This window comes from Aegilops tauschii, chromosome 2 (assembly GCF_002575655.3).
Source record: "Aegilops tauschii subsp. strangulata cultivar AL8/78 chromosome 2, Aet v6.0, whole genome shotgun sequence".
NCBI lineage: Eukaryota > Viridiplantae > Streptophyta > Magnoliopsida > Poales > Poaceae > Aegilops > Aegilops tauschii.
Window position 1 is genome coordinate 307,302,966 of NC_053036.3, and position 11,681 is coordinate 307,314,646.

The 11,681-nt window shown below is 48.7% G+C and overlaps 1 protein-coding gene across 1 annotated transcript; it reads right to left on the minus strand.

Moving 5' to 3' along the window:
- Positions 1–8,685: 8,685 nt before the first annotated feature.
- LOC109732727 (probable inositol transporter 2) lies at positions 8,686–11,089 on the minus strand. Its single transcript, XM_020291913.4, has 3 exons — positions 10,618–11,089; positions 10,060–10,503; positions 8,686–9,946 (listed from the first exon to the last, which is right to left on the minus strand). The coding sequence occupies exons 1-3, from the start codon at positions 10,819–10,821 to the stop codon at positions 8,861–8,863; spliced, it is 1,734 nt and encodes a 577-aa protein (XP_020147502.1). The 5' UTR covers positions 10,822–11,089; the 3' UTR covers positions 8,686–8,860.
- Between the last annotated feature and the right edge of the window lie 592 nt (positions 11,090–11,681).

Here is an 11,681-nt window from a genome sequence, read left to right on the forward strand (position 1 = left end):
TCAAAAGGATTGGGCTACCTTGCTGCACTTTTGTTACTACTATCGTTACTTGCTCGTTACAAATTATATTGCTATCAAACTACTCTGCTACTTACAATTTCAGCACTTGCAGACATTACCTTACTAAAAACTACTTGTCATTTCCTTCTGCTCCTCGTTGGGTTTGACACTCTTACTTATCAAAAAGAGCTACAATTGATCCCCTATACTTGTGGGTCATCAATCTCTTTCAACATTATTGAATCTGGCTAACAATTGCATAAATTTTGTGCCACCATCCTCACCAAGCTACTCCAAAGGCTTTACTTATGTATGTGTGAGAATTGACAAGATCTGGTACCAATTGTGCTATTTCCATAATACATTATTGGTGATCATTGATCCATATTCAACATCGGATAAGGTACATTTGGCCTAGTTCTTCCTTTCTTCCACTCACATATTTTCTTGAGATGATGGATAGGCAAGGTACTTCTACCAACCCACTCTTCATCGAGCAAGAAGAGGACCCGAACAACTACGTCACCAAGCAACACCTATTCGGCACACAAAGAGCTTTGCATCAAGAGAAGGAAGCATTGAGCGACCACATCGACCTACTCACTACTGAATTGCAACAATCCGAGCTACGTACAAGAGACTACTTCGACAACAAGCTTTTCACACACATGGAAGAGATCGGCGCAAGGATGTCTACTCAAATGGAGGAATTTCATGCCTTGTTGGTCAACCGTTCTTCTATGACATCGTCATCATCAAGATGATCCCACTCAAGCCGGCATTCTTCGGAATCTTCTTCCGACACAAGTCTTCCCCGAGCTCGTCCACATCATCGCCAAAACCATGAAGATCATCAAGCTCCCCAAAACCCATTTCATGGCAATGGTTTACCAGACCACCTACGAGAATGTGAGCGACTTCATCATCAAGCTAATGATCCAATGGAACAAGACAAGCTCCACGACGCCAACCTCAATAACAAGAAAACCAAGATGGCGGTGCCCATCAACAAGAACGACAACGCTATGAGGAACAAGCCCAACAAGCTCAGCGTTCTCTAAAAGAAGTGACACAAGCCGTCAATGAGCGCAACCGCCAAGTATGTCTACAAGAAGAGGCCCTCCAACGAGAGTGACAAGAAGAAGACGCATGTCTTGAGGAGCGCCAAGAGATGAGGAACCGTGCAAGAATCCCTCAATGTCAAGCTATTCAAGAGGAGACGAGGAGCAAGCGCTTGAAGATCCTCCTCCATGACAAGAGCGTCATCACCATCAACAACAACATAATGACGAGCAACGCTACGGCAAGCTCAAGTTCACCATGCCTAAGTTCTCCAGAAGCAATGATCCTGAAGACTACCTTTCATGGGCATTGAAGGTCATCAAGATCTTTCGCGTACACAACTATGAAGAATAAAAGAAGATTGCGATGGCATCTCTTGAGTTCCAAGACTATGTCCTCATTTGGTGGGAGCCAGTGATTGAGAGGTGAGAAGCAAAAGGTGACCCACCCACCACAAATGGAACCAAATGAAGGATGTCATGTGAGCATGCTTTGTGCCAACATATTATAGTCGAGATCTCTTCAAGAAATTGCAACTCCTCAAGCAAGGCACCAAGTCCGTTGAAGAGTATTACAAGGAAATGGAGATCGCCATGATCCGAGCCAATGTCATGGAAGATGAGGAGAAAACCATGGCACGATTCTTGAATGGACTCAACCACCCTATCAAGAAGATGGGGATTTCCAACCGTACTCGAACCTCCTTGAGCTAGTGCACCAAGCTACCAAGGCGGAGCGGCAAGTGCAATATGATTATAAGTACACCAAGTACTCTTCCAAGACCTACGGTTCATACAATCAAGCTTCAACGACTACAACGCCTTCTACCTCGATGAAACCTACACCAAGCAATGGTGACAAGTGAATTTACAAGAAATCTTCGACATCTTCAAGTCGTGCTCCTACTACAAGCAACTTCAAGCTGAGAGCTTCATCATCAACTACTCCAATGGATGAGACCGTCAAGACGAGTTCCATCTAATGCTTCACATGTCAAGGTCGAGGCCACAAGACATTTGAGTTCCCCACTCGGTGCACCATGATCGCCAACGACGACGGCACCAATGACTCCATGAGTGAGGAAGAAATCGATGCACTTGATCATGTGGCCATGCATCGACGAGTGAATGAAGATGAAGATGATCAAGTCTTTTGCGACAATGATTCAAGCCCCGCTCTTGTTGTTTCCAAGGTCTTCACACTTCAACACCAACAAGACGAGGACTAACATTGCCACATCTTCCACACCAAAGCGGGCATCAATGGACGTTCCGTAAAGGTCATCGTCGACGGAGGAAGTTGCCACAGTTTAGCAAGTGAAGAGCTATGTTCCAAGCTATAATTGGTCAAGATGAAGCATCCTCGTCCCTATAAGGTCCAATGGCTTAGCGACTCTGGCACCATTCAAGTGGAGCAAACCGTTCAAGTCTCCTTCAAGATTGGAGCATATGAAGACACATTGGGGTGTGATGTGGTTCCCATGTACGTTTGCCACCTCCTACTTGGACGACCTTGGCAATTCGACCGTGGCATCATCCACAATGGGTGAAACAATCACTGACACCTACATTGGTGTAAGGACTTCGAATCCGAGGATGTCCTCAGATGTGGAATCAACCTGGAAGATAGAAGTGTCAAGTTTTTTGAACTCGCCTGCGAAACCGAAGACCGAAGATGAAGCCACGACTCCGAGGAGCCGATCGATGTCTTCGGCTTGAAGACCAGTTCAGGGGCTATTGACGGTTTCCCAAATTAGGGGGTGCTAACCACGTCGACCCCCCAATCATGGGCTGGTCCAAGAATCCCCGGACAACCGACAAGTGGGCCATGTTTGCCATGCCCCACGGCGTACTCAAGATGGAATCCTCTGAAGATTTGGCACATACTCCGAGACACATTTTGAATCATCGGCATGTTTATCCCTTGGTCTAATTGAACTACATGTAATCCTAGCTACTCCCGGTGCCTATATAAGCCAATGGGTTTAGCCCATAGGTTACATTCATACACATACGATCTCGACGTAGATCACCTTGTACTTTGTACCCCATCCAAAATTAATACAACAGAAGCAGGATGTAGGGTTTCACCTAAACCTGGGTAAAACATCATGTCCCTCTTTATCCTATTACCATCTAGCCAATATCACCTGCTTGGGACCCCCCTACCCGAGATCCGCCGGATTCAACTCCGAAAAGGAGGAGGCACCAAGCTAACAATGTTAACAGCACCTACACACAAACAAATAATATTGGTTGCAGCCAACAATAGCAAGGAGGTTGTCAATCCCCTTATTCTTGCTAGTTACAAGATTAAAAGCAAATAGATAGTGATAGGGCAAACAACAAGAAAGTGAAAGAGCAAATTGTAGGAGCTTTTGTATTAATGGAGAATAGACCCGGAGGCCTTATGTTCACTTGGCATCTCTCTCGAAAGCAGATAGTGGTATGGTAACAAATTATAGTTGGGCAATTGACAGAAGGGTGGCAATTCATAATTATGATCATTCATGGCATAATCTCACATAGACATTACGTCCGTGATAAGTAAACCGTTAAATTTACTGACATCTAGTACTATACTCCACCCCAAGACCGCTATTCAGCATGCATCTCAAAGTATTAAGTTTGCAAGAAACAGAGTAACGCAATAAGCGAGATGACATAATGTAGACAGAAAGAAACCTAGCAATAAGATTAATCCACATCATTTTATCCTTAGTGGCAACAATACATACGTGCCTTCATCCTTTTTGTCACTCGACAAGATCACCGCAAGATTGAAGCCACTAATATGGACCACTCCCTCTGAAGAAAAAAATCATCTATTTTGGCCAGAGAAGACACATAGATCGGAAAGCATACATGACTATAAAATTACGTGGTAAAGAAACTTCAAGAGATTCAACTAAATTTAATAAACAAGTTGATCATAAGTCCACAATTCATCGAATCCAAGAAAACACACCACAAGAATTACATTGGATTGATCTTAGAGGAGATCATTGTATTGAGGATCAAAGAGAGAGAGAGAGAGAGAGAGAGAGAGAGAGAGAGAGAGAGAGAGAGAGAGAGAGGAGGGAGAGAGAGAGTCGTCTAACTACTACTATGAACCCGTAGATCCTAATGGAACTACTCACACATCATCATGGAGACAACAAGGTTGACGAAGATGGCCTCCCAATGGCTTCCCCCTTCGGCAGAGCACCGGAACAGGGTTCCAGATGGGATCGCATTGGAAGATAGGCTTGCGGCAATGGTAAAATTCTTTCGGGTTCACTTCTGAGGGTTGCGGAATACTGGGTATTTATAGGCTTGGAATTAGGTCAAACAGAGCCACTAGGGCCCCACAAGCTAGGGTGGCGCGGCCAAGGGTAGGCCGCGCCCCTTGGTTTGTGGGACCTGTGTGCATCATATGGTCTTCTCCCTAAGCTTCTAGGGTCTCTTATTTCCCATAGAAAACTTTCATAAAATTTCATCGTGTTTGGACCTTCCTAGGTATGGTTTTTAATGCAAAAAACATGAACTGACATTGGGCACTAAACTAATAAGTTAGTCCAGAAAACTAATATAAAATGCATACAAAAGTGATAATATAATAGCATTTAACAATAAAAAATTATAGATACATTGGAGATGTATCATCGGCTAGGCGCCGAGGCCGGACGGGTTCACATCAGAGTTTCTTCGCAGTGCATGGAGTGTGATCAAGCAATACATCCTTGCCGTCTTTGACTAACTATACTCCTTGAATGGCCTAGGCTTCCATAAAATTAATTAGGCGCTTATAACCTTGTTGCCGAAGAGGCCTGCTGCGGAATCCCTCTTCGACTACCGCCCTATAAGCCTTGTACACCTAATTGGCAAGCTCTTTGCGAAGGCTCTCTCCCTTCGATTGGCTCCGAGGCTTGGTGCCATGGTCTCCACCAATAAAAGTGCATTCATCGACGGGCGTTCCATCCATGATAACTTCTTGCTAGTCCAGCAAACGACACGGTTGCTCCATAACATCAAGGCTCAAAGGATGCTTCTGAAGCTCGACGGCAAGGGCATTTGACTTAGTATCTTGACCGTTTCTCATTGAGATTTTGGAGCACTTGGGTTTTTGCGAGCATTGGCAAGAATGGATTTCCATCATCCTCTTCCCGGCCTCCACACGTGTCCTAATGAATGGGAACCCCGACCCGCCAATCCCACAAAAGTGTGAGTTTCTCCAGGGAGATACCTTACCTCCAATGATGTTCGTGCTCGTGATCGACGTTCCCAACACCATCATCCAAGCCGAGGTGCAACAGGGCATCTTGCACTGGCTAACCTATGAGGCACGTGGCATCAAGCATTTCGCTATACACCGATGACATCGTCGTGTTCTACCATCCTGATGAGCATGATGCCCAAGCTATCAAGGGGATCCTACAGATCTTCAATGATGTGTTGGGTTTGCACATGAACTACGCCAAGTGTTCGACAACTCCAATCCAATGCTCGGAGGCCAAGACTGAATCCTTCTCTACCCTTATGGCCTCCCAGATTACCAAGTTCTCGGTGGCATATCTTGGGCTCCCGCTCTCCATCCAGAAGCTGACTCGTACTGATCTTCTTCCCCTTGGGGGCAAGCTTGGGTGCAATCTCTTCACTTGGCGTGCCTGCATGCTCTCCCTTGGCAGCAGGCTCACGCTCGTCCGGCATGTTCTTTGTGCCATGCCCACACACTTCCTAGTGGCCATCGTTGTCAGCCAATCTGTCCTAGCTAAGGTGAACAAAATCATCAGAGGCTTTCTTTGAGATGGGCGTAAGGAGGCCATTGGCGGCCAATGTTGCGTGAATTGGGCGAGGGTGTGCCACCCCACCTTCTTGGGAGGGCTCGATGTGCAAGATCTGCAGAGGGCCGGCATTGCCTTGAGCACACGCTGGCTGTGGCTGCAGCAGACAGACCCCACGCTCGCATGGAGCCACCTGCACTTACGTTATGACCCCGAGGCATTGCAGTTTTTCATGATTCCACATCCTAGTCTCTAGGGGACGGAAACTCATGTTGTTTTTGGACCAAACCATGGCTTTCTGGTACCTCCATCGCTAACATTGCACCTCTGTTCATGCTATGGTTCCCAAGCAGTGTTGACGTGATCGTACGATGCGCCAAGGTCTTATCGATTGTGCTTGGGTGCATGACATCCAAGGTGGCCTGGGACCGGCCGCGCTGGTTCAATGCGTTGACATGTGGAGGCGCGTTCCCTTCATCACTCTATCTGACAAGCCGGAGACCCTGCAATGGCGGTGGTCGGTGTCGGGCAGCTACTCCACCAAGTCTTCCTATCTGGCCATGTTCCAAGGACTGACTCAGGACCCGAACTGACGCGTCAACATCGGCACCTCTCCGCATCAAGGTTTTTAGCTTGCTTTCCAAGATCGATGTTGGACGACAGATCGCCTTGCTAGGTGATAACCCACAAGTATAGGGGATCAGTTGTAGCCTCTTTCGGTAAGTAAGAGTGTCGCACTCAACAAGGAGCGAAAGGTAGAACAAATATTCCCTCAAGTTCTATCGACCACCGATACAACTCTACGCACACTTAACGTTCGCTTTACCTAGAACAAGTATGAAACTAGAAGTACTTTGTAGGTGTTGTAGGATAGATTTGCAAGATAATAAAGAGCACGTAAATAGAAACTAGGGGCTGTTTAGATAAAGAAACAATTAAGTTAGTTTAACGAGTGCGGAAAAGTGGTGGTAGGAGTTGCGGAATTGTCCCTAAGCAATTGACTACGTTACTAGACCGATAGCAAGTTTTATGTGGGCTGCTAGCATGACATACCTTACTTGGAATTCTATGCACTTATGATTGGAACTATTAGCAAGCATCCGCAACTACTAACATTCATTAAGGTAAAACCCAACCATAGCATTAAGATATATTGGTCCTCCTTCAATCTCGTATGCATCAATTTTTATGCTAGGGAAGCTGCTATCACCTTTGCCCTCCAATACATAGTCCTATCAACATACAACTAACCCTATGGTGTGATCCACGCGTGCGCTCATATGATGGGCACCAAAGGATAGCAACATAAACACAAGCAAATTAAACCAATCATAGCAATTCACCAATCACCGATAGGACAACAAAAATCTACTCAAGCATCATAAGATGGCAACACATCATTGGATAATAATACGAAGCATAAAGCACCATGTTCAAGTAGATGGTACAACGGGTTGCAAGAGAGTGGACCGCTGAATATAGATGGGGGAAGGTGATGAAGATGTTGGGGAAGATGACAGGTATGTTAGTGTAGATCGCCGTCACACGATGATTGCCCCGGCGGCGTTCCGGCGCCACCGGGAGAGAGGAGGAGAGAGCCCCCCTCCTTCTTCTTGTTCCTTGACCTCCCCCCTAGATGGGAGGAGGGTTTCCCCTCTGTTCCTTGGTCTCCATGGCGGCGGAGGGGCGGGAGCCCCTCCGAGATTGGATCTCTCTCTCTCTGTTTCCTTCTATTTGTGCGTTTTCAGATTCTGGCCTTTCACCGTTTCTTAAATTCCCGGAGATCCGTAACTCCGATTGGGCTGAAATTTTAACATGATTTTTATCCGGATATTAGCTTTCTTGCGGAGAAGGAAGGGCGCCAACCGCCTTACGGGATGGCCACAAGGGTCCAGGGCGCGCCCTACCCCCTGGGGGCGCCCTTGTGGCTTGTGGGCCCCTCGGGCATCGTATCGCGTTGATTCTTTTTTCAAAAAATCACATATATTCCAAAAAAAATCTCCGTAAGTTTTTATCGCGTTTGGACTCCGTTTGATATGGATTTTTTGCGAAACAAAAAATGCAACAAACAGGACTGGCACTGGGCACTGGATCAATATGTTAGACCTAAAAATAGTATAAAAAGTTGTCAAAAGTATATGAAAGTTGTGAAATATTGGCATGAAACAATCAAAAATTATAGATACGACGGAGACGAAAATCTGCACCATCTGCTCGCAAGCTGCCCTTCTTGAGGTAGGTTTGGCACGATGTGCTGGCCTGGTGTCGTTCCATAGCCTCAATCCCCGGCAACACGGTGACCTTCTCCGAGTGCTGGATGACGATCTCACATCATGCCCCAATGGTTATCATTGTGGGCTCTCCCCTCTCATCATGCTGACTGCGTGCTGCTTATAGTGTCACCGTAATGCTTGCATCTTTGATGGCATGCGGCCTTTCACATCAAGCGTCCTGCAGGAAATCCAAGACCAAGCACGGCTATGGGCAAGGGCAGATGCTAAAGGACTGATATCATCCTTTGTGAGACGTAGTTCTTAGTCTTCGTGGCCTTCGTGAGACGTAGTCCTTGGTCTTTGTGGGGTAGAACATCCCACTCACCTTGTATGCTCTCGTCACCGTGTAATGCCATTGCACTTGTATCACATGATTGTACCAACACTTTGTATTGGTTTTCCAACTTTTTTTTTTCAATGGAAAGATACACAATCTTTGTGTATTCGCGAAAAAAAAAGCTTCGCAGCCTGCATTAGTCTGGATATGCAACTGATTACTTTTGGTTAATTATGCATCGCTATCCAACTGCATGAGCCGATGAAAGAAAGAACCGTGATTTAGCAGTAAAAGGAGAATCAACAATGTTGTTTTAATCACTAGAAATATTATGTCCCCGTTGCAAGACAAATATTATTGAAAGCCTACAAATGTTATTTGTAGCATATATAGTAGTATTGAAAGCCTACAAATCGAAATTCCAATCACGCGGATGGCCACAAATTGTCTCGTTCGCGCGCTAAATGGAGAAGGTAGGGATGACACTCACACCCCGTCGTTCTTGCTGCCGCGGCCACGCGGTGCCCAGAACTTGAGCCTGACCTCCCGCTTCTCCAGCATCTTCTCCACCTCCTCGATGGGGAGTCCCTTGGTCTCCGGCACGCAGACGAGCACGAAGGCGAGCGCTGCCACGGACAGGCAACCGAAGATGAGGAACGTCCACGCGGGGCCGATGGCCCCCGTCAGCGTCAGGAACGACTGCGCCACTACGAGGTTGGACACCCAGTTCGCGGTCGCCGCCACGCCACCGCACACACCGCGGTGCCGCAGCGGGTAGATCTCTGAGTTGACGATCCAGGGCACCGTGCCCATCCCCGGCGAGAAGAAGGCGATGTACAGAGCCAGCCCCACCATCGCCAACCAACCGTATCGGCTCGGGCAGCCGCGCGTGTACCACAGTCGCCCCTCGCCGTGGCACGCGTCGCGCACCGTCGCGTTCGACAGCAGGCACGCGCCCGGGAGCAGCTTGCTGCCGGCGCCGGACGCGCAGAAGCCGCACTCCGTCGAGCTGGCCTTGAGGCACCGGGTGCAGTCCCAGCCGGAGCTGCTCGTCCGGTAGTCCGGGCATGTGAGGGAACCATCGAAGTGTCTGGTATCGGCGCTGCCGACGGCGGGCGAGTGTGTGGTGGTCTGGTGGAACACCGCGGAGAGCAGGGCAAGCGACGCGATGACGCCGACGAGGCTGATCACCAGCAGCTTCCTCCGGCCGGTGCGGTCGATGAAGTAGATGCTAACGATGGAGCCGAGCGCGTTGAGGCCGGAGGTGACCAGCGAGAGCGCGAGCGCCGTTTGGTTGGAGGCGAACCCGGCGAGCTGCACGATGCTCGGGCTGTAGTACATCACGGTGTTGATACCCACGAGCTGCTGGAACACCTGCAGCCCGACGCCGGCCACCAGCGCCCGCCGCACAGTTGGCGTCTTCACCAGCGCCGTCAGGCTTACCTTCTCCGACGAGCCCCGCTCCCGCGCCTCCGCCTCCACCGACTCCTTCAACTCCTGCATCTCCCTCGTCACCTCTTCCTCGGCCATGTATATCTTACGCAGGATCGCCTCTGCTTCCTCCACCCTCCCCTGACATCATCGGTAATTAAGTTCGTCCGTTCATGTAAAGAGTTGGCACAACTTTCTAGTTCAAGGAAAGAATTGATCTTCTAAATAAACAATTAGTACTACCCAAAACTAACCTTTCTGTAAAGCCATCTTGGCGATTCGGGGAGGAAGAGCATGAGGACGAACTGGAACACGGCAGGGAGGCCGGCGACTCCGAGCATCCACCTCCACGTCCCCGGCGCCTTGGTGAACGCGAGGTTGATAAGGTAGGACAAGAACTGGCCGCCGGTGATGAGGAAGCCGTTGGTACTGACGAGCGCGCCCCTGATCCTCGCCGGCGACGCCTCGGAGATGTAAAGCGGCGCCGTCATGGATGCCATGCCGACGCCTAGGCCGACGAAGACGCGGCCGACCACGAGCTGCACGGGGCCCGTCGCCGAAGCCATGACCACCGCGCCCGCGAAAAAGAGCAGGTCGGCCACGAGGATGGACGTCCGCCGCCCGAACCTGTCGTTGGTCCAGCCGCCGACCGCCGCGCCGATGATGGCGCCGGCCACCGCCATGCTCACGATCATTTCCTGCAGCAGCCATAAACTCCATACTGATTAGCAAACGTACGAAAGTGCACCAATACATCAATTCTTATGAGTCTGTTTCGGCCAAGGAGAAGAAGAATTGGATGTTTTAATTACCTGAAGCCATGTGTTCTTGTCGACGGAGCGGAAATCGTCGCGGATGTAAAGCAGTGCCCCTGAAATGACACCGGTGTCGTAGCCGAAGAGGAGGCCGCCGATGCCGGCGGAGAAGGCGAGGCGGAGGACGTAGGGGTTCCGCCAGGAGAGGGAGAAGCACTCCCTGAAGGCCGAGCCGTCGAACCCGTGAGCGCCGCCCTCCATGGCCGCCGGCCAGCCGGATGCCACTCTCTAATCTGTATCTTTTCTCGCTCCTCCTTGGAATGCTCAGTGCTTACGGATGGATGAGGAAGACCGGGTTGGACTGGCACCTACTACTAGTGTGTGTACGTACTCCCTAGGAGTAGTACATGTATACAGACAGGCGCACGCATACAACATTGATTGTCAATTATCCATGTCACGGGTGTGGACGAATAATTGACCATAATCGGAGGAAGATTCCAGTAGATAGGGGGCCGTTTCACTTTGACTGATTTGACAAAATGGATAGGATAGGATAGGGGGCCCATGCTGATTGTCATCTGATGGCGGCGATTAGGGGCTAGAAAGCAATGACATTAGTCAGTTGGTACATCCAACCACCGGAGAAGAAGGCATCGTCCTCCCTGATGTGATTCCAAGCCATATTGGTGCTGGTGGAATGGCTGTCTGTTACCTGTCCATTTCAGCACAAGCTACCTGAAGAGCATCAAGCAATTCCACTAGTTTGCACGATTTCTGATCCTGATTTTTCGTTAGTAGCATGACAATAGAAATAAATTTCTAAATAAATAGACGAGCTGTATTTGGGGAACATCACTTCCGCATAATCAATAATTTATTGCCAATTTTAGGAAGCATTAATGAGTCTTTAATTACTTTGCTATGTTTGAGCGTTTTAAGAGTTGTTACCGAAAAAGACTTTAGCCCCGCTTTATATATAGAGCAACCCACATACAACCGATGCAAACCACACCTCACTCACCTAAGGCCAGATACAAAGGTGCGATAAACTACAACAACCACGCATCGAACGACTCGAAGTAGACTACAAGAGGACAGTAAGCATCACTACGAAGCCA

Bases quoted from the DNA above. Each gene is read 5' to 3' on its own strand.
- LOC109732727 (XM_020291913.4), bottom strand. From the start codon at position 10,821: ATGGAGGGCGGCGCTCACGGGTTCGACGGCTCGGCCTTCAGGGAGTGC. The intron at 10,504-10,617 runs GTAATTAAAACA...TGGCTGCTGCAG, and splicing joins ACAAGAACACATGGCTTCAG to GAAATGATCGTGAGCATGGC. The intron at 9,947-10,059 runs GTTAGTTTTGGG...CGATGATGTCAG, and splicing joins CAAGATGGCTTTACAGAAAG to GGGAGGGTGGAGGAAGCAGA.